The 23991-nt window shown below is 35.9% G+C and overlaps 1 protein-coding gene across 1 annotated transcript in view; it reads left to right on the top strand.

Moving 5' to 3' along the window:
* Positions 1–23991, top strand: part of RYR2 (ryanodine receptor 2) — a 384205-nt gene that overhangs the window by 207314 nt on the left and 152900 nt on the right. Inside the window, exons 21-26 of the mRNA XM_041485449.1 lie at positions 2666–2858; positions 4595–4811; positions 5028–5132; positions 9236–9339; positions 13487–13570; positions 16531–16690. Coding sequence (XP_041341383.1) covers positions 2666–2858; positions 4595–4811; positions 5028–5132; positions 9236–9339; positions 13487–13570; positions 16531–16690 — 863 coding nt within the window. The remainder of the gene's footprint in view (positions 1–2665; positions 2859–4594; positions 4812–5027; positions 5133–9235; positions 9340–13486; positions 13571–16530; positions 16691–23991) is intronic.

Here is a 23991-nt window from a genome sequence, read left to right as displayed (position 1 = left end):
TAATGGCATATCAACTGGAGTGGCATCTTAGGAAAGAAGCTGCTACTTAGCCTCTCATGTGTAGCGAGAATTTCTTTGGAACGATGATGCATAATTAATAATAATCATTTCAAGTGTCGTGACTGAGTTTGACAGAAAAAGTATTATTACAGAAGAACCTGAAAATAATGAGCTAACCAAGATAGCTTTTGTACTTAAGGTCACTTTTAGGGAGGAGACAAAGGATTACTGTAAATAAAAATTATTTTTCTACCCACTGCAAACTCTCCAGCCAGAAATGTAACAACAGAAAAAATGAACAGTTGTTTGTGGTTCACAAGTCCTGCCAAAAAAAAATAGGTGAGACCACAAATGTATCTCCAATTTTTTTTATCTGTTATGGATGTGGCTGGTAGATTTGAAAATATTTGTGTCATCTTTCGTCACTGATAATATTGTGTAACACATACATACCGCTCAAACACAGAAGAACTTTAAGTTGTTGCATATTGAAAATCATGGCCTTTTTTTCCTTCCACAATCCCAGGCTACATCTTGATAAGTGTCTCCAATGGCATTTTAAGAATAACCTTCTTACCATGAAACATTTACTGTATCTCCTGTATTTAATGAATAGCAACAATAATTTCTGCCCCCAAGTTTCTGTTCTCGACCAAGCCTGTATGAGAATCACATATAATTTACATTTGGTTCTTCAGTCCTGCAATAACCTATTGTGGAGAAGTGGAATTCATAGATCCTTAAAGTCTAGGGCCAGAAAAGGCATTTAGATCCTTTGCTCTACTGGATATTAATCAATGACCAATACATATTTCTGTTAGCAGTCAGCTTTGCATTGATCTCCATAACCTATATTTGCCAAAATTTTAGTGTCTAAAAGGCATCTGGTCTGAAGTAGTATTCTTTAAGTGGATGAAATATCCACTCTTCATTGGTAGCTTTTTAGTGTTTTGTTATCCCTGCTATTAAATAATTGTCCCTTTCTGTGATTTATTTTATACTAACTCTCTGTGATGTTTTCATCTGGCAGTATCACTAAGTCATTTTTCATATATACAGTTTTGAAAGTGTTGGTATTTTATTTTTCCTCAGGGGTCGGGGAGATATGTGCATGAAAATTCACTTGTAGAAAAATTACTGAGATTTCATTATTTTTGCTTCTGATAAAACCATATGCCTTCAGCTTCTTCCTGGAAATGTAGTGCTAGTTAAGTCTTTCATGTTTACAAAAGTTGGACGCCCTAGTTAAAAAGTTAGTGCTCTGTTCTTAGTATGCATTAGGAAGTATCTCTTACAGACAGCACATAAGTTATTTTTGGAAGACATATTGTTATAGGTAAGAATTGATCCAGCTAATTAAATAAAAATAAAATAGAATTTATTCACAACTGATATACAGTCCTGACTGTCACTAATGAAAAAATAGCACCGACCCCGGGATCGGAGCGGGGGAACTATGATCTGGCCTCTATCGCACCGAATTTCCCTGTTCACTATCGAGACCTAGCAGAGTTCAGTTCTTACACTCTTTTTTTTGCCCGCAGCAGAGTCCCTTTGTCCCCTCTTGGAGTTCTTCATATTCATGTAGTGTCTATTCACTGCCCTGTGCTGGACAAAGCTACAGGATCTATGTGTATTGGACCCCAGTTTCTGGAATCTTTCATTCAGATGCATGTTCCTTGATGGTCCTGTCTATCTGAGGTGGACATCTACATGGGCCATCATCGCCAGGCATTCTTGTGGTCCTGCCATCGGAGAGTGTCCATCTCCTGTGTGAGCTAGGTTTTCTTTGTATGTTAATGATGTACTTCCTTCTTGGCTGCAAGTGGCAATCACCCCCTCTCCTCAGCTGGCATGATCTTACAGTTTTACTTTATATCACATTAATTAACTTATATTTCCAGCATGAATTATCTCCTTATCTATAACAATATGTAGACATGTTTTCAAACATCTTCCATGTTTTTTCCAAAATTTTGTACTGTAGTTGTCAGTAAATTTCAGACAAAATCATTTTCTATTTCTGAATTCTAACAACTCTTTGGAAGCAGGTGTGCTTGTATAAACTTGGTGTAAGATAGGATAATCCTCTAGAATTCATAAAAAACTGATTAAAATATATATTACTGAATATATATACCTTCAAAATGCAGATATCTTTGCATATTGCTGAAAAATTCGGGTTTGCAGTTTAATGATGAAACTGAATAGTATAATCTCATACAAGTTTGGAAGAGTACCATGATGTGGCCATTAACAGGGAGTACCTAATTTTCCATAAATTCAAAGTGAAATAGTTTTCTTTGTCTAAATAATGAAGCATTCTTTAGAAAAGTATACTAGGTTTCATATTAGGTACTGATGGCTGTAATGTGAGGAATAAAATGTAGTTTTCTCAGTTTTGAGTGTTTATATGGATATCAATAATTATTCTCATATTAAATGTAATTGAGTTATTTATTATTGAAATAGCTGTGTTGATATGACTGTATGCTGCTATTCACTATATTGCAAGCTTAAAGCCAGCTCTTGGGTGTCATAGGTTAGACATTTGTGTATTAATGTGTTTGTGCTTTAAAGTGATGTTTTTCTCTTTTTTAGGCTTCTGTGAAAACCAGTGTGGTTTTTGTAAGTTCCACTAAATGTGCCTCTGTTACTTCCATAGGTTGTGTAGCACGAACAGTAAATTCTCCCAACCAACATCTATTAAGAACTGATGATGTTATTAGCTGCTGTTTGGACCTGAGTGCCCCCAGCATCTCTTTCCGAATAAATGGTCAGCCAGTTCAAGGAATGTTTGAAAACTTCAACATAGATGGCCTCTTCTTCCCAGTTGTCAGCTTCTCTGCAGGAATAAAGTTAGCATCCCATGGAGTTGTTTGGGGCTTTTTTTGTTTTTTTTTTTTTCAAGTCTGATTTTTTTTTTTCCTCAATTTTCTGTATAGATGAATATGCTGAATATTTCCCTGAATATCTGCTCTCATTTCTCTCTCTGACATCTGGGTTTTTTTGGCAAAGTTCCAGTTCTTGGATAGTGACAGCTACATAGCAGTCCTGAAGACACAGTGCATCTGTTGCTTTTTAGCACACCAGTGTATTCTGGTGGTTTGCAGATCTATATTAGAAACCATTTCTTAATAATTTATTTGCTGACACATTGCTATACATTCACTCCAGGGCAGCACTTTGATCTGCCTTTGATATTAAAAACATATTTTCCCTAATTCACCTGTTATGAGGTAGTAACTAATGTTAAAAGATGCATTATCTGCACTTACCTTAAGTAATAGTGGCCATACACTTCCTTTTCTGCAGCATGAGTTAAAACAAATTCAGTCTGTATTCTGTTTTTTTATAAAATTTCAAGTCACACTTGAGGTGCCAAACATCTGCTTCCATGTAATTTGAGACTATAATATGAAAAAAGATTGTGTGGTGTTCCAGTGGGCAGACCAACATTATTAGGACTGGCAAGGGTGAAGGCTGAAAGCTGATCTCTGTTGGAGGTGGAGCAACGTTCTCTGAGGGATCATTCAAAGAATACCAGAGAAGCTAAAAGCTGTCACACAGAGCACACACCCATCTCTTACTCTTGATGCAAAACACACTCCTTTAGACTTTGCTTTTGATAGTACAGGAGATAAAATGTAGTAAAATCATAGATCTGCATGCTAAAAAATGCAAAACTATAAACCTGCATGCTTTATTTCTGTTATCAGAGACATTATTCACAGATATTATTTGTGTGCTGCATGCAGTTTTTGAGTGTGTGCTGGTATAGCATTAACAAAAATCTTGTAAGATACTGAGTAAACAGAAAAGACATAAAATTCTTCTGGTTTAAGGGCTAGTCGTTGGGTGTTTTTTGATTCCGTCTGGATGTCAGTGTTCTAGGAGGATTTTTCAGTATTATGCCATGACCGTGTCATGTTGGTATTATGTCATTGCTACACCATTATTACCTCCTTGGTGGAATTTTTCAGTAATAAAAGACCATGACATGTTTACCATTTTGTCATTAATAAAAGAGTACTTTCCCCTGACTCTCTATTAATACAACAAATAAAAGTTTTAGGGAAGGACATTTAGGAGTTTTTGTGTTGTGTCCTAAAGATTTAGTGTTTTGTGAGAGAAAAGAAAGAACCAGAGGGTTTTAGGTTCATTTCTCAAATGAAATTGAATGGAGACCTCCTCAATGGAGAGAGTTCTGAAGTGCTTGATTGATTACTCTGAGTTTTAATCTCTGCCTTTGGAGACTCAAAAGGCTGCTTCTTACTTTATAGGTGTGCTGAGTAAACTGATAATTCTCAAAGATTATTGGTCTTGTGATTTAAAATGCCTTCAGTGAAGTAAAATTAACTAGAAAAAAGAATCGTTTACTTTTTCTGTGTTTTTTCGACCTCCTACATCATAAACCAGCAGCAGTTAGAGAAAATTGTACTGTAAACAATGAAAAGAAGCTGCAACATTGACATTTTTCCCCCCTTTCTTCCCCCTTTTTAAAATAACATTTAATATTCTTTAGGCTTAGAGACTGATTAGGCTTTTCCCCCAGAGGTGTCTTGGTTATCTAAAGTAATTCTGATGTTTACAGGGTTCGTTTCTTGCTTGGAGGTCGCCATGGAGAGTTCAAATTCCTTCCTCCACCTGGATATGCTCCATGCTTTGAAGCTGTCCTACCAAAAGAGAAGCTGAAAGTGGAGAACAGCCGAGAGTACAAACAAGATCGTAGCTACACAAGAGACCTGTTGGGTCCCACTGTCTCTCTCTCACAAGCAGCTTTCACTCCAGTTCCTGTAGATACTAGCCAGGTATGGCAATGGAAAGATTGCACTTTCTTTTTTAAACACACACATATTACATGCCTATTTTACTTAATTTCGTTGAATATGCACCTTGTCCCAAACTTGTTTTTTCTTGGGATTTATTGAGATCTGGTTTGTACGAAGTTCGTCTGTTATGGAATTTTGGTGGCATGTCAAGCAACTTATTTGTAATAGCCTCTTCCTCTCTTATCTCTTCTCTAGATTGTTTTGCCTCCTCACCTGGAAAGGATTAGAGAAAAATTAGCAGAGAACATCCATGAACTTTGGGTTATGAATAAGATTGAACTTGGCTGGCAGTATGGACCAGTATGTACCTTCCAACTTAATTTTCTGTTAATTGCATTGTATGATTCAGTACATTGGTTTCAATGTACTAATAGAACTGCATTTTTCATCATTCCCCCCAAAATTAGTAAGGTTTTAAACACCTTCCTACCAAAAGCATATGGAAACCAATGGTGCTTGGGCATTTCTGAACAAAAGTTCTGGTATTAAAGCTGTTTGGTGCTGAAATTTTCAGTCTAACTGTCAGCACAGAGTGCACATAGTCAGTTTTTCACCTCCTATTTGTTCCTGGAGCAAGATGTTCAACTGACTGGGGGAATAAGCCAATGAAAACAGTTATCCTTGGTTCTCTTTACATGTGCTGACTGACATTACTCTTTTGAAGTCCCAAATAAGTATTGTCTGTAGGAAATTCCATGAAATCTGATTTTTGCTTTCCTTTTCTCCACTTCTTCAGTCACATGCCTGTATTAGGTGCTGTATGTAACTATTTTCTTATCTCTTTCCTACTTTTGATGGAGTATGAAAAAAAATTTCTTTCAAAATTTAATCAGTAAAAAGTGATCATGTTATTATGCTTGTTATTTGTTTCCCAAATGCTGCTTTATGAAGAATTTTTGCTGTGAAGGTATATAGAAACATACTGTATATACTAGCTATAAGTGTTAAAACATGTATGTATTCTGTTTTTGTTACTAAAAAGATTTTGGGCTTCTGAGGAGTTCACGTTACAGGTTTAAGGTAACTGGGCATAGGTATTTATTTGGTTTAGCATACAGCAGTAGTTAAAAATGTATGATTTACAGAGAAGTTCTCTAGATTTTGTTGTAGTTAATTTCCCCACCAAATCAAATGCAAAACCTCAGTTAAATGAACATGTCAAAATATTTTATTTGTAGTGTAATCATACCAGCTGTGCAGCAATCTGCAGGAACTCTTAGTATGCCATTACATATTGAAAGTCTAATTGTACAGTTGAACACTATTTAAACCATATATGATAAGTACCAAGTGATAAAGTTATGTTCAAAGTTAAAATAGGTGTTAAATCTTTTAAATTACCTTGCTTTAATGCATTGTGGCAGGATGCTCTCTCTTTAGGATCCTGATAGAGTATATGCTGATCATTTTCTGGAGGTTGATTTCATACTGGTTCCTCACAAATGATTTTATCAGTTTCACAGAATACTGAGGGTTGGAAGGCACCCACAAGGATCATCAAGTCCAACACCTGGCCCTGCACAGCACCATTCCCAAGAGTCACATCCTGTGCCCAAGAGTGTTGTCCAAACACTTCTTTAGGTCTGTCAGGCTTGGTGCTGTGACCGCTTCCCTGAGGAGCCTGTCCCAGTGCCCAGCCACCCTCTGGGTGAAGAACTTTTTTCTAATATCCCACCTAAACCTCCCCTGACACAACTTCAGGCCATTCCTATGGGTTCTGTCGCTGGCACTACAGACAAGAAATCACTGCCTGCCCCCTCCTCTTCTACTCCTGAGGAAGCTGTAACTACAATTAGGTCTCCCCTCAGTCTCCTCCAGGCTGAACAGGCCAAGTGACCTCAGCTGCTCCTCAAATTCCTTCCCCTCAAGCCCTTCACCATCTTCATTGCCCTCCTTTGGGCACTCCCTAACACTGTCATGACTTTCTCTGGGTTGTGGCACCCAAAACTGCCCCCAGCACTCGAGGTGAGGCTGCCTCAGAGCTGAGCAGGACAATTCCCTCCCTTGCCTGGCTGAGGATGCTGTGCCTGATGTCCCCAGGCCAAGGCTGCCCTCCTGGCTGGCAGGGCACTTCTGATACATCTCCAACTTGCCAGAGGCCAGGAACTCCCAGGTCCCTCTTCTTGGCACTGCTTTCCAGTGTCTCATTCCCTGGTCTGTCCGTTCATCCTGGGTTGCCCCACCCCAGGCCTAGAATCCAGGTCTTTCTCTTGTTGAACTTCATGGGGTTGGTGATTTCCCAGGCCTGTAATTTGTCCAGGTCAACAGCTCCTCCCAGTTTTGTACTGGCTGCATTTAAGCCTCTGTTGCCAATTCTAGTTATCTGAATTCATGCACTGCAATTACTGAGTAGTGGGGAAAGGCATGGCACAGCAATTAGGTTGCTTAGATGTACACAAGTCCTCTAATATTATATTTTGTCTTTTTAGTTCAGAGAAAGATGCATCACATGTAGTAGCTAGTGGTATTTTTTCACTACCTAAAAGTTTAAGGGCTAATAGACAGACTTTTTAAATGATCCTCCAGATTATCAAAAATTTCTGCAGTAGACTTTTCTATTCCTCCTACATATCTGCATCATCAGATACGTACATGGTATCACCAAAGTGATACCCACTACTGCATGTCCTATTACTACTGCATTCTATGCATATAACAAAGTAAAATATCAAGTTAATGTAGAAAATTATTTAACTCTGAATATGTGTGCTATTGAAATAATCAGATGCATCTGCATCTGATCAATGTCACTGCATATTTAAAACCAGCCGCAAAAATTAAGAATTGATGGATGAATTCTGCCACTAATGTAATTTACAAGGCAGTAGATTTTTATTTTGTTCTCAGAAAAAAACAGGAAACTACAAGGTAACCCCCAAAATATGTTAGCTATATGATAAAATTATTATACATTGTAGTTGTAGGACAGAAATACTGTCAGTAGGGGAAATAAATTAATTTGGATTTCTGAGGAAAATACCTGACATCCAAGACTTAAATTAGCTGTACACAGATCTAAACTCAGAGACTATACTAATTTTTTTTAATATACAGATTACCGAAGATCTTAGGGATCTGTAAATAAACATTTTCAGTGCTAGTAAAAGACATTTCTCATTTTATCATCTATTAAATTTTTTAAGTAGTTTGACAGTTGAATTGCCTGTGTTGTCTGTCCAAAGAACATTAATCCAATCAAATCAAGATAAATACACCCTGCAGACTATAATGATTTTTCAGTCCAAAACATAAATAAATGACTGCTGTTCAATTTGAGAATTATGTGCTTGGATCAAAACGCAAAAATTGTGTTACTCAGCAATTTTATAGAGAAATGTGATTTTTTTCATGATGTTAAATAAACTAGATTAAGTAGTACTGTAAATATCAATTTTGAAAAATTATGACGATTAGGCTTTTTAACTTCAACTGTTAGCATTCGGTTTTCCAACAGAATTATCTGATTGATCAAAACTCATTAATGCTATTTTCCAGTAACTTCCATTTTGCACCATTAAAGGTTAATATGAATGGTGAACTTGTGGTCCATATAAGATTGACACGAAAATGTTACTGTGCAGATGTTAACAATTGCATTGGGGACTTTTAGGTACTATTTTCAAATTGAATGTATTTTATCAAGCCTTTGTAGATGTTGTTGGCTGAACGCTAGCATGAGATGCTAAGTTGAGAGCTATAGAATGCTTGATTATCACTGCCTTTCTAGGTTATGGCCAGTGTTAGATTAAAAATGTGTAAAATAGAGGAGGTTAAAAATGTTTTTGATTTGCAAGTTTATAAAATGTAGGATTTTGTAAATTATAGTCTGTATGTCTCTCCTATCACTGCACTAAAAGTAAATTCATGTTCCACTCATATGTGACTTCCTAACAGTCATATTCTGCTTCTATGTACTAGAAATATCTTAGAAACAAACATTTTCAGAATTAAGATATTGGGAAGATTTCTTTTACATTGTTATTTTCATTGAGTAAGGATTTCAGTACTATTTGTATCAATGTATTTATACAAACTGGATGTAGAATTTTTGAAACATGGGGCTGACGATGAGGTGGTACTTTGTGACTGTATGTTAAAACAGTATAGATTGCACTGTTCTTGAACTTTGTGTATTTCCTGTGAACATCTGTATGATAGTGTGTACAAATTTGCATTTATACCACTTGAGATATGCAAATCTAAAGTTTATTTGCAAATGCAAATTCTGCCTTGCTTGAACACTGATCATGCTCTGAGAATACAGAATACTTTCTGTTTCAAGGTGTCATCCAGTTTGAGTAATTCTAACAGGATCAGCTTTAAGTACCTTGTTGATTGGACTGCTTTTAAATTTCTTGTGGTTTTTGAGGCATGTTAAGCTTATTTTTTTACTTTTTTCTCAGGTTAGAGACGATAACAAAAGACAACACCCATGCTTAGTGGAGTTCTCAAAATTGCCGGAGCAGGAAAGAAATTATAACTTGCAAATGTCACTTGAAACATTGAAGTAAGTTGCTCGAACTTTTGAAATTTATAGTTAGAGTTTTGTATGAGATGCAGTTTCCAGAATTATAAATTGACATGCAAATTAAGATTTGATTTGTAGGCGAGGGTGATAATAAGCAAATGAGGGAGTGAGATACATTAATGAATTATGTATTTGGCACTGAAAATTACTTTGATAGTCTTTTTAGAATTGTTGTGGTAATGCTGAATGTGAAATGAAAATTCAGAGTTTTCATCTAGGAGGAAAGATATTAGATCCAAGGTTAAAAAAAATCTTCTTTGGTTTTATTCAATTTAGTTAATTCTTTCAATTTTCTTTATTGATAAAACACACTTTGACCCTCAATAGATATTTAAATTAAGAACTTTGCTTCAGGACACCTTGCTGCTATTTCTGTGTCGGTGTGCATGTTGTCACAGAGCAAACAGTAGCACGCATTCCCTCCTTTTGTGGATGAGTGGTTAGATGTGTGAATGTCATGCTCCCCAGCTGGAATGCTAGAAAATTTCTGTGGGACATTAAAGGGTTTGTTGAAATAATCTAGTTTTCTGGTTTACAAAGCTACAATTCCTCACCTCAGCTTTGTCAGTCAAGGAGGTGTGAGTTCTTACTTTGCTGTGAATTAATTGAAAAATCTATTAGTGAAGTAATTTCTTCCACATGTAGGATTGCATGTAGCCAATGTGTAGAAATATTTCTCAAACTGATAAATGCTTGGTGGTAGATGTGGTTCTCCAGTCATCCATACTTGAAATCTGTTCTTTCTTTTTTTCTTTTTTTTTTTTTTCCCTGTTAGAATATAGTTGCTTTTTACTATTCAGAGAGATTACAAGGGATGAATGTCTGCATGTGAAAATTTTCTGTGAAAATTTATCCTATATTATAAAAATACTTACCAGGTAAACTGATAGTGCAATATAGTATTTATACTCCTAAGAAAAGGACTTTATATCCTCATAGTAGAAAGCTATGTAGAACACTCCTAGAATTTCTTGCATATTTCTTTTCAGGTCAGCTTCTCTGCACTATTTATTGATCTACCATTCCCACAGTAAATAAATTACTCAGTGTAAAACTGAGTACTTAGGGTCATATTTATGACCCTGAGTGCTAAACAGTTTCTGGAGGGATAGCTTGCCATTATTTAGAGGTAAAGCATTCAGAGAGAAATTGTACTGGAAACAAGAAAAGAAGTTCAAATTTTCTACGGGTAGACATTAGAATTAAAAGGAAAGTTTTTGAGCATTTCCCATCAGCAGAGCAATGTGCTTAGGGTTCAGAATAGATTCTTCCTTTCTAGTTAATGAAACTATAAAAGATGATGTCATTAACTTTCACTATGGTTGGATATTTTCCTAGAATACCCTATATAATAAGGCTCAAACAGCAGAAAAATCATACTCTCGTAATTAAATGCACACTGCTAATGTTCCACTAAGTATTGAACAAATTTAATGAGTCCTTAGATGATTACTGGTTCAGTATCCAGTGCTTTTCTAATGTAACCCTATATAAAATCCCCAAGTTTTTGTTTTATAAACATACAAGTTATGGATTACTCTTTTAAAAATTAATTTTATTGCTTACTTGAGAAAAAGTCCTTCTATTAAATGGATAATATCCAAAATATAAAGCATTCAGTCCTTCTATATGTTTTAAAATTTGTAGGCTTACTGAATTAAGTCTTCCTTACCTCCTTGTAGTAGTCCTTGTTTTCTGATAAATTAAGTTCTAATTTTGTAGTATTGATTTGTATTTATCATGTAGACATCTGTTGTGCAGGGATTAGGAGCCTCTTGCTCAGTTTGTTTCTACATGCTTGAAAATGTGGAAAAATCAATGCACTAATCAGTCCTAGGTGATCCATAGATGATGACTTGAATTGTAACTTACCTTGACTTTTTCTTTACTGGATGTGTCTAGTCTACTAGCTGTCAATCTTGACAAGAGGAAAAAGTGGAAAAGGAAAGAAAATGTTATTTTAAAACTTCTAATAATTATCTTTAAAATTTGCATCAAATTGCATACTTGAAATAGTTGCAAAACATGGAGAAGAATGCTGACTGTAATTTTGTTTTCCTTTGTGGTTTGTTGTCAGTTTTGCTGCCAGATGAGAGAGTTAGAAACCAAGGAAGATCTAAGTCGTGTTATCTGATACAACATTTCTTTTCCATATACTGCGATCTTTGTATATTTTAAGTAAGATTGAATACTTTTATGAGCTATAAAAATTATATACTGTAGGAAATGTCAAGAGGCAGGAATGAGTTGCCTCTGAAAATGTTGAGATTAAAATATGTTTGCTCATACTGTTTCTGCACATGCTTATACATATATGTCTTAGAGTTTGGTCTTGCATATTTTTCTGGTTGTTCTTGTTTATTGTTTTGTGACTGACTTTCCCATTTCTGTGTATTTACTCTGTCTTGTGTGATAATTACATCTACCATTGTGATGATGATAGCTGCATTCAGCCACTTTTCATTTTCTTGTTAGGTTTGAAGTACTTTAATGGTATTTCAGATTCTGCCAGTATAGTCTGTCATTTTATCCTCCTGTGGCACTCTTATTTGAATTTGTTTTGTTTGGGTAGAGATAATTCCTGGCTTACATTACAGGAAAATTAGGGTTACCAGAGGTTAACTCCTCTGTACTGCATTTCACTATTAGATATGTTCTCCTGCTTAGGCTGGTGATAGCTGCATAGGAATCGTGTACTATTTATGCCAGTTGAAATGTAGCTGCATGGAGTATTCTTAGCAGATAGTGTGTTTTGCAGGAAGGGGCCACTCGATATTAGTTTCCTCATTTCCTGATTTTACTGTCTAATTTTAAATCAGGATTCACAGTCCATACAGTAGTACTGACTTCATGTGGGTAGCACTGAAAATATGCTGTAAGAATCTCCTTGAAACAAACAATTCATCTGCCAAAAGATATAATGTTAGAAGAGTATTTATGCTCTTTTTTTCCCCTGTTAGTTCAAGAGCAGTAAATATAGTTGAAGCATGACTAGAAAATAGCATTTTAGCTAGTGGCAAGAACAAATAAAAACCTTGTTTGACACCTTTCTTCCACTTCAGGAAAATTTGGAATGGAGTCCAAGGTATTTACACCTGTGATTTCTTCCGTAATCAGTTTCTTTCAAAGATATGGTTATCACCCTCAGGTTTTGAGAAAATTCTCATCTGACTCCAAAGTTAAGTCTCTGACTTTTGTCTAGATTTCTATTAATTTCAATGTCAATATTTTATCAATGCACCTAGACTAAATAAAGACTATAAGCCAACATTGAATATAGATGCAGGAACAAATAATTAATAATTTACAGATCAAATCCTGGAGACAAATGAGATTTAAAATTTATGCTGCTGAGCAGTGTGGCTACAAGGAAAGCAAGAAGTCTGAAGTAATCAGAAACCAAGTTAGTACTGTTGACCCTGGTTTAAGTTTATATAAATAGTTTGTTTTCTGAAATGAGCTGAATTTTGCAGATTCAGGCCACAATGGTTCAGTGGCTCTGTGGTACAGTACGAGCCTTGTGGTAGGTACAAGACACACAGTTTAGATTGAATAAGATGGCACTTCTGGCCTAATGCTTATCATGCATTCTGCTCTGAGTTCTGTCATCAGTAGTGTGTCCTAAAAAAATTCAGATCCAACTGAAATCTCTAAATAGCAGCTCCTTCAGAAATAAGACACATTCTAAGGATAAGTGATATTTTATGCCTTTTTTCTTTTTATAGCTGTGATATAAGAAACAAAACATATACAGATGTGGATATGAAGCAGTATGAGTATGTAAGTGGTATGATTAAGTATAAAGCAGAAATAATATTTCAAGGGCAATATTCAAACTGATACCTCGTAGATGAAATATACTCTATGACAGTTCGATTTTGAAGTATCTTACTCATATTTTTACTAATTTTTTGGAACATCTTGTGGCATTTTTTAACACTATCAGAAAGCTTATTACATGCACAAAAAGGCTGGTGTTGATCTTTCCATATTACACTGTAATAATTTTCACAGGTCTCATTTGTTTTATAGTGTCATTTGTAGGCACTATAGTGTGCCTATAAACAGTAGGAACTTTAAATATCAGAACATTATCAGTAATTAATCTCTGATTTCTGTGCCCTAGAACCCTGCTGGCATTAGGTTGCCATGTTGGAATTGCTGATGAACGTGCTGAAGAAAAAGTGAAAAAAATGAAACTTCCAAAGAAGTAAGTTCAGTGTGTCTTCTTGTTAGGCAGTGTGAATTAAGTGAATTCTATTTTAACAATTCAATATTTACGCTGCTAGTTGTATTAGTTCTTGGACATGCATGTGCATGCATGAATTCTCAGGAATTTTCAACAATTTTCACATAGCATAATTCACAGTTTTTCTTCTAGGTATTTGCCACCTGATGTGTCACCTAGACAAATTTTAGTTTTTTTTTGTTCTATGTTATAATGTCTGACATTCATAGTTATGTGTTTCTTTTATATATTGTGTGTATCACAGAGACTTTGTAAAGAATTTTTACAGTAAATTTGCAATGTATTTTACGGTGCTGCAGATATTTTTATGGTGACCCTTTTGAAAGTTCTCAAATGGCCATGACTTGAAGTATAGAGAACTGGTGCAATCACCTGACTTTTTTCCAAGTGATCTGTTGGCATCAGCATTGGTAGGACTGGGCTTAGCCTGGTATGGTATAGTGGCCTCCACTACCACAGCTCTGAAAACAGCTCTCATGGTCCAGCCAAGTTGCCCTGGCTTCCTAGCACCAGTATACACACACAGAGTTTGGGAATAAGGAACCTGAGAACTTGGACACAGTTGACATAATGGAACTTTAGTTTCCTATGCCTATCTGATAGCCCTACTGCCCAACATACATTTGAGCCCAGGGGATGAAGGAAGGTTATATAATATGTAAAAGGTAAGTGCCACAGTTTTACTAGGAGAGAACTTCTACATGATCTGTTACTCCTGAATTTAAGACAGTAATTTAGTTTCCTTGGTTATGACTCAGAGCAATGGTAAATGCTAGTTACTGAGTTCCTGCTGCCAGTAGCAACTCATTGCTCTTTGCAGGAATTTGTTCTATGCGGAAGCAGCTGTTCCTCTGGGATTGCATATCTCCATTATTCACTGCAATCCTTCACTGACCCATACCTTTGCATTACATGCAGTCCCTGAGGCCAGCGTAACAATCTTCAGCACGTTTCACTAAAGCATGTCTTCTCTCTTCCTTTTATGAGCCAAAAGCCTGTGCCTCATTCTGGCAAGATCCCTGCAGGCTTCTAGGTAATACTTTAATACAAGGTAGCTGTAAGAACCTGGACCATCAAGCCTTTGATATCTACCACACTGCACAGATTTACGTACCATTGATACTACAGTTTCAGAATCCCTGATGTGGTGGCTTTGCCAGAATGAATGGGAAGAAAGGCAGGGTATTAATTTAAGTTAGCTCCCCAAACTATTCTTCAGTTTCAGTATCCCAAAATAACTATATCTCCCAAAGAAGAAAATATATCTAGGGCCTTGTGTATTTTTGTTCTGGATTTCCTGGGCAGAAGTATATGTGTATTTGCAAGATTGTGCAAATGAATCAAATTTCCTGCTTTTGAGAAACTGCAGCTAAATCTCAAGTCTGAAGAAATATACTTTCTAATACAAAAAGTCCAATAATGTTGAGACTTTTTAATGTCATTAACCATCATAACTGTAGACACCTGAAGTCATACCACACATACAAAGTTAGAATTTTGATACCTCACATAGAATGGATTGAAAAAACTAGCAAAAAGGAAAGGAAAACACTGTGGCTGTATTCTTAAAAGCTTGCGCGGGGGAGCGTGATTGGAAAGAGCACAGTAATTGCCAACCTGACCAGTGTGCTAATTTCATATGTTTCACTGTTTCCATTACTGTCTTGTTTTACTCATCTCACTGAAGTGACTTCACAGAAACCTGATGAGAGGTAACTGTGAGGGCAGTGAACTCCTGTGGGGGCCTGCTCTAATAGAAACCTGCAGATTGGGAACTATGTGGATGACTGATTTTGGAAAGATGTTGAACTGTTGTTTTCTAGGTTAAACTTTTTCTTTATATTGTGGTAATTTTGAAGAAAGATTCAACCTCTTATTATAGATGTAATCCCTCTTAAATACCTGGTTGTTTTAAATTATTGTTTTCAACAAATAATTCGTTTAACTGTGTTTTAAAATGGTTGTTACAGAAGAGAATTAATTAAGATTGGTAAAGTATTTGAATATTTTAGGATATAAATGAGGATAAATACTGTTTAATTTTATGGGTTTTCTCTGTCAGTACAAATAAATAAAATCACCAAATTGTTTAGAAAATAACTGAGCGATTGTTTAAACTAGCCATTTTTTATACACCCCAGTGAGAGAATGCTGGTGCTTATTTTCCACAGACTCCTTTTGTTTCAACCAAAATAGTGCTTTGTATGCTGGAGGAGAAATAGAATCATAGAATCACTTAGGTTGGAAAAGACCTATAATGCTTCATATCCTCTATTGAAGGTTTGCTCATAAGTAAAGTAGGAGATTTCTATAATTAATGGGAAGGGAATAACTTTATAATAGTAGCATTCCTAGGAGTGCTTAAAAAAGTGAGGAAGCTGCCTTTCTATTCTGAAGTCATGCTTACACATTTGCTGCTATGATTTGAAGGAGAGTTAAGGTATGAATTATTATGAAGGCATTCTAAGGTGAATTTCAAAACTGGTCTTGAGTCAGCCATTTGACCTGCTCTGTCTCTTAGCATCCCTTTATGCAACAGGAAGAATATATTTTCTTGTTTCAGTAGGAAGTAGATAGAATTTAATAAGTATTGCCATCTGTTCAGAGGTAGAAATAAGCATTTAGATAAACAACATCTTAATCTAATACTTTGAATATTACTAAAATTAAAAACATTTTTAGTTCAGGCCATTTTGGATAGCTTTCATTACCAGTTACTTCATCCCATCAAGATGCAATTAGCTTGAAACAGAACCAAAAACAAATCAGTAATCAAAACTACATAATTATTCTTTATGTTCAAAGGCAGATATAATTTTTATATAGATATGTTGCATAGATGATATTTCTTTCTTTTGTGGTTTCTCTTAGGTTTTTTTTCTTGCTGAAAAGTAACTGCAAGTTCTGCTTTTATTCAACAGCTATCAGTTGTTGAGTGGATATAAGCCAGCACCCATGGATCTGAGTTTTATCAAACTGACCCCCTCTCAGGAAGCTATGGTGGATAAACTAGCAGAGAATGCTCACAATGTGTGGGCAAGGGACCGTATAAGGCAAGGCTGGACATACGGCATCCAGCAGGTAAGTGCTAACTTCAGACACTTAAAACAGCACTTATCTATTGAGATATTTCATAGCCAAATGGAAATAATGGTGGCACACAGTCAGGAAAAAACAGTTAGTGAATGCAGGTTTGTCAGTCAAAGAAAAAAAAAATACATAATTTAAAGCAATCTTGCTAAATAGCAGTATGAGACTCTTTTACAAGCAGTATTAAAAAACTTGGTGGTGTATCCTTGTATGCTATTTAAATCTCAGGGTGAGAAAATTGCATGCAGGAAGCTAACATGCTCCAGTATTTTAGGAAATGTAAATATTGACTTTCACTAGGGAAATAATTTAAATGTTTGCAGTTCCGGGAATTGAATAATTTTGTTTATCCAGGAAAATCAGAATGTAAACTTCTAGTAATAACTTTGCTAATATGTTGTATTTCTGGCAGAAGCCGTGTTTAATTGAGAATAGTTAAGCCAGTCTCAAAGTTCCAGTCCTACTTTAGTTGTTCTGCTCCAGTGAATATGAATATTATTTGGTAGTTATCCCAACGTGTTACAAGGGAGGAGAGTAAGAATAAAGCATGGTGGATTATTAAAAGCAAAACACAGGTTCTTTGGTTTCTTAAAAAAAACCCCAAACCCAGTCAATTGGGTATACCATGAGCCTAATTTAGTATTTTCCAAGACAGTTTATGCATCAGTTTTCCTTTAAGATTTTCTATTCTTTTTGTGGTTGGTTTTGAATTTTATATACAGAAAGGTCTCTTCATTTGCTTTAATAAATGTGTGGTAGCATTTCACAGTGAAATTTTAGGACAATTCACCCCTGGGGAAAAAGTGAGTTTTCATGGTTTTTTGCTGAGCATAAAAGGTCATTATTTTTGCAAAAATGAGATACAGCTGTTTTGTAGGTACATACCTGTCTCTTCCTTGTTTTTGACAGAAATTTGAGTTATACATTTCTGTGCCATATATGTCAAATTTTATTCTTCTACAGTACCAAAATTAATTTTATTTGCAAAACTTTTGTGTAAAATAATAAAATTATCTGCGTTTTTATATATTAAGTTAAGCACTTCACCTCATCATATACAGGTATGTTTATGTGACAAAATACGCTGCATATCTGCATTTCAGTATTGTTCATTATAGAATCTTACTGTGAAGCTGTCGTTGTGTTACTCTGTAAGCTATTTAGGAAATCTATGTTCTGTATTTGGGTCTAGACAGACAGTGAGTCAATTCTTCTGTTTGCACACTGGAATATATGTATATTCTCTACTAGGAAAGCACTGAAGATAATTCAGTGTTTGTGCAACTCCCCGGCTTTCCCCAGGATCAAAAATTTTCCCTAATACTGCATCCTTTAGTAAGAGGTGGCCTTTGAAGTGCTGCTAACATTTCTGATGGAACATGAATCATGAGAACGGTTGGAAGTGATGGTTTGCTGTCAGGTTAGGGGAAGGGGATTAATTATTTTTGAAATCAATGTTTCAATCCTGTGTTTATGGAGTCAGTGCACAATTCATTTCTAGAATGAAAAACTGTATGCTCAAAAGAAATATTTCTGATATATAAAAGAAGGCACTCAAGAATTTATACCATGTCTCTCATATTTTTTATTCTTTCAGAAGCCAATTATTTTCAATACAGGACCTTGCCAACTGGGAGCTTTGAAATGAATGAAAGTTAGGAAATTGTTACAACTTTGATAGTAACTTGACATAGCCCAAAATTAAATTTAGTTTTGCAACAGAATTTATTGGTTAAGAAAAAGTTAAGAAGTTTCTGGAATCAAATGCATTCCTTAGCTAATTATATTTCTAACTAGCTTTGGGAAAATCTAATCTTATGACTCACATCTAGTGAATAAATTTTCTTAGATCTTGAAGACAATTTAACCTACCCTTTGTATTGGTGTATCTTTGAAAAAACCCACAAATAATTTTGCCATATTTACTGGAGTGAATTTGCAGCTAAATTGCATGTTTTCTGAATTAGTGTGGTATTAAGTAGGAAAGTCAGTTAAATGTCAAAGACATTCCCAATGTTACTGGTTTGGGAACAGTACATAAAAGATGTAATGGGAGTGGGTGGCAATGAAAAAATGTCTCCTTTACATCTTCACAATAGTTTTATTATACACTGTCTTTATGTATGTTTTGGTGTGCCTGTTAATATAGGACGTTTTGCATTTGACGAGGAGTGATCTGATAGTCATAAGCCATTAGTTTTACTGTGGTTCCCAAAAGGCCGTGGAATTGCTTAAGGCCCCAACTTGGGTTTTAAAAAACACCCCAAAACCCAAAAAAACATTGATTTGATAAATCTAGTATGGGATATAACCTAAAATTAAACTCTTCAGAAGAATCATAAAGTCTGTCTTATGTTCTCATTGCTGTGCTTAGGGAGAGAGACTAAACTGACTGTTAAACCTAAAATGTTGTAGCCCTGTGAGGAGTCATTTTTGAGCCTTACCAGGAGAAAGCAGAGGGGAAAAAGGAGGACTGTGATCTACTCACTGAACAGCTCTCTGTATTTTATCTACTGACTCCTAAAATAGTTTCCTGAGAGAAACTCTGGGAGCTCTGGCCTTCCCTAGACTCCCTTCCTAATAAATGTCCTGGTCACTGGATGACAAAGTTTAACATGAAAATTAAATCTCTGCTCACTTATTAAAATTTATAGTCTGGTGTGAGAAAACTCATGGCAGCTAGAGGTTTTATTTAAAACCCCTTAGCCTTGTAATTACTGAGTGGTACATTACCCATTTTTCAAGAGTTCTAAAAGATTGACTCCATAACCTCAAGGATGTCTGACTAGACAAATAGGATTTATGTATCTACATCCATTCTGATGGCCAAGGACAAGTTTTTGTATGAAAACATTATTGGAATGGTAGCCCCTTGTTAAGTTTTCAGATATTTTTTAAGCAGTCCATGTGTATCAAACTCTGATTTTGACTACCAGCTTATGCTCTGAAAGAGTCTTAGACAAATGCTTCTGCTCTAAATCTTGACTGGGCTTTGGTATATATGATAAATATTTAACTGTTCTTCCTTATCAAGACAAAGACAATTATGGGCATGCAGAGAAGAGTCTGGAGAATTTACAGCTAAAAAGCTTAAGTGCCTATGAAACTGATCACATTTGGAGTTGGAAAGACAATTAATTGGCCTTTTGTAGTCCTGAGTGCTTATGCTTTAAACATCCAAGAATTTTTTTACTGTCTAAAGACTTCTGTGTGCTGAGTTGTGCAGTGTTGTTGAGCATGCAGTGTAGTGGTACAGTGAACAGTGTCATAGCTCTGCTTTCAGCCGAGTATGATTGTAAATGCGGACGAGAGCTCAGAAATATTCATGACCTTCAGGAAGCAGATTCACAAGGTCAACAGTATACTTTACTCCCTAGTTCCTGGCAGACAAGTTACCACAGTCTCATGGGTAATTAAACAGGTAGATTATGACCTTTTTCAATGATAGTATGTCTTGCAGAAGGTGCTCTGCTATGGATATTAATGTTGATTTGTTAATGTTAGTTCTGTAATCTTTCTCTTTTCGAATATTTCTTCTGGAAAAAAGACCAACAGCTGAGTTTCAGGAGTGCTTACCATACACAGATTACAAACACCATTTATTAAAACCCATGAGAAGAGAGCAGAAGAGCAAGGTGCTCTTTCCTGGGTGCAGTGCAGAGATGCCTCTCATTTAGCTGGCATACATATTACATGGAAGCTGCCAGCTCTAGGTGTTGTCCACACTGCCACGTGCTTCTGCTTGACTCCAATGGGTTTATTTCATGGGCTGCATTTTCTCATCCTGTCATATTACTGTGACATGCTTCAGTACTGGAGTGATACAGTGACATGATGTTGTGCTGTATAATACTATAAACAGATCTTGCAGAGCTGTAAAATAGTTTCTTAAGGGAAAGAAGCTTACAGATGTTTTCAAGTAGATGAGCTAATCACTGGGAATATGTTATGGACAGCAGTTGTCTTGTGGCTGTAGGATGAACTGAGTAATCTAGTAGGTCTGTTCAGTATGAGAGCCTTATCATTTTGGGATTATATAAAATGAAAAAATTAAAGGGATATTCTGAAGTCGTTAAAGTATAAACCATTTATTTCTTTAAAAATAAAGTTCGGGAAAATTCCTTCCAACTTCCAGATTTTTTTTCTTCTTCTAAATCCATTACTGATTGTCTGTCTTCTTTATTAACAAGATATAATAAGCTACATTTTTTGCATGACTATATACAGTATTTTTGTTCTGCTGCTGCAGAGCCAGATAGCCAGCCAGGAGAGGGAGCACTAGTTAGCTAATAAATCCTGTTCCCAGAACTGTCCTGACACCTGTGATGACACTGATCACAAACAAGTATTTTTTGGCAGTACTGACTCACAGTTGCTCATTGCTCCATGAAGGAAGAAATCAGAAGGAGCAAAACAAGTAGGGAAATTATGTATTTCTGCTTAAAAGAACATATTCAGTAGCAAGGGTAGTGGAAAAACAAGCACAAAAATCAGTATGAAAATACTTGACAGTGTCCCTTTAAGGGAGAACATAATTACGTGCAAGTTGGTGGTCTTGGAACTGGGGAAATGGTAAATGTACAAGGACATATACAGGAGTTATATCCAGGCCAAGGAGCAATATAGCCTTGCTATAAGTGAATTAAAATAATCACATTTGTGCTATGAGAGAAGGCTTTTTTTTTTTTTTTTTTTTTTAACCTTTATGGATTTTGATATTAAGTCCTGTCATAATTACATGAGTTTTTTCATTTGGTTACTTTTAAGGAATTTTTCATAACAAGGTAATGGAAAAATAGCATTGAAGTATAAAAGCATGTATTTGTGACTAAATCCTCACAATTTAATGGAAAATATTCAAAACTCATATAAGTTTATCCATGAACTTAGGGTATATTTTGGCATATCCATGAACTTGGTGTATTTTTTTGGCATTCATAAAACTGTGATTTTATGCATACAGGAGAATCCCAACATCCATATGAATAAGAGAAAGACAGAAAAGAAAAGTCAAGCTTAGAGATCAGAAAGCAAATGAAAATCATTTAAAGTACATTGCCTGCCTCGTCCCTCTTCCTGAATGCATGACTTCTAGGTCTCCCCACTGATTGTAGAGATCACAGGCAAAGATTCTTTCACGTTTTGCTTATATACATTGCCACATATCCTGATAGTGTAATCAAAGGGTATCTTCCTTTTTCTTCTTCTACTGCATTGTGTTCTGGCTAGAAAAGCTAACAATCAAAAACCCCATTTATAGTGAAAAAAGAAAAAGTATTAAAAAACTCACAGCTTTAACAATTGTTTATAAATATTGGCAACTTAAATTTTTCCTTCCGCTGTGTGAAAAACATCTTAAAGATGCTCTGAAGTTCCTGTCCTGGAATAGTCAGCTGGTATTGCTAAGCAATTATATGAAATCTTACTTCTCTTTGGCCCAAAAATGCAAGACGTTTTGGTCTTTTGAAGTCAAGATCTTATTTTTTCAGATGTATGGAAAGTATATGGCATCGTTAATTAAGATGAGGTGTTGGTCTTCTCAGGCTGCCTAAGGCTGCAATGCAGAAGAAGCATTGTTCTGGAAAGTCAGGCTGAGTAAAATATGCATGTGTGGGAAAAATCAAGTTGTTGCTTATTTTTTCATTAAATATATATAAAGCCAGCATCTTGTCCTCATAAAAAACAACTTATGTTACCTCACTTTGACATTTTACATGATTTATACTGATATATTAGTTCCTTCCATTTATAGTCAGGGCACATTCTGCCAGGCATTCCATATGGCTATGGTTCTCAGTGAAGATGGCAGAATCTGTACATGTATTACTAAGGATACACATACTTGCAAGGTTAGAACTCAGCTGCTAGTATTCCATGTGAAGAATACAACTTCTTCTTTGGATTATTAACGTTGCTTTGTTGTGCTTTCTGGTTCTAATACTCTGGACTTTGAAAATTACTTTTTTAGTAAATACCTATTTAGAATTGTATTTTCCTTTTCCCCTATAAGATGATTTTTAATTTTCATGGTTTCTGGTTAAACATGAGCTGCTGTAATAGGTGTGGAAAAGCTAGCCCTCTGGATAGCAAGGCATGAAAGGTATGGTGTGTGTAAATGATCCTGCTTGCTGTGCCTGTGCTGCACATGCACATGGTGGCTCACTGGTTTTCTGGCAGTACTGCTGGCAAGCTTGCCCTGTAGCATTTGTTGTGGCAATTGCTCAGAAATCTTTGTGATAGTGAGAGGTGTGGATCTTGGGTGTCGGTGGAGATCTGACAGCAAGTGGAATCAATTCACAGCTGGAATGAGGGTTTGCTAATGGTGCAAAGGGAGCTGAGAAAACAACAGCATGTCTGTCTCAATGGACATGTGATGAAATACATTTGTTTTCTGCTTGTAGTTTTACAGCCTTGCTTATGAGAACAAAATCATTTCAGTGCCACACAGAATATGTATCTGTACAGCTCTTAAACTTTAAATCACAAAATGTGTGTTCCCAAGTAATTATTATAATATTTTCCCTACACTCTTCCTACTATGTATTTTAACTTTTCAGTATTTTCCTATCTTTCTTTCTGTTAAGCACTTACCTACATATACCTACATTCTCGTGACTTTTTGTTCCCTTTAGTCTAGTGGTCTGTGCTGTTCCTGAACTTCTTAGAGATTTGGGAAGGTCCAGGAGTGCACAGCTTGGCAATACAACATTTATAACTCTGAAAACTACATTATTATTTTCAGATGTCTTTTAGAGGTTTATATGATACTTTGTTTTTTGTTACTGGATTACTGCTGAAGCACACAACCATATTATCGAAGCAAGGGCGCCCCAGGTGAAGGGGAGAGAATGATGCATCTGACTCCATCTTATCAGAAGGCCAATTAATTACTTTATTATGCTGTATTACGTACATCTGGACTAAATCTGCCACGCACTCACTCTGCACACAAGTGCACAGCACTGCACCCATCCCAGGACTGTCAGCCGGCAGTCCGACACACACACACACACTCTGAGCCCTAATAGGCCAAGGAAACAAAACATCCTCACTCTGGGTAAACAGTCTCCATATTGCATTCTACTTTGGCACAACACAGGCACAGCAAGTGATAAGAATTGTGTTTTCCCTTTCTCTGGTGTTCAAAGAATGTGAAACCCAGAAATATTCCTGGGAAGACTTGTGCCTTGCTTTTCTCTATGAAGAGAAATGTGGCAACACTGTATTACACACACTGCATCTCTTAAAATGTTCTTTTAGAGCTGTTTGTAGAATTTGACTATGGTTTTCTC

Source organism: Pyrgilauda ruficollis, unplaced genomic scaffold (assembly GCF_017590135.1).
Source record: "Pyrgilauda ruficollis isolate IOZ18807 unplaced genomic scaffold, ASM1759013v1 scaffold70, whole genome shotgun sequence".
Lineage (NCBI taxonomy): Eukaryota > Metazoa > Chordata > Aves > Passeriformes > Passeridae > Pyrgilauda > Pyrgilauda ruficollis.
This window is presented reverse-complemented; position numbering and strand designations above follow the sequence as displayed.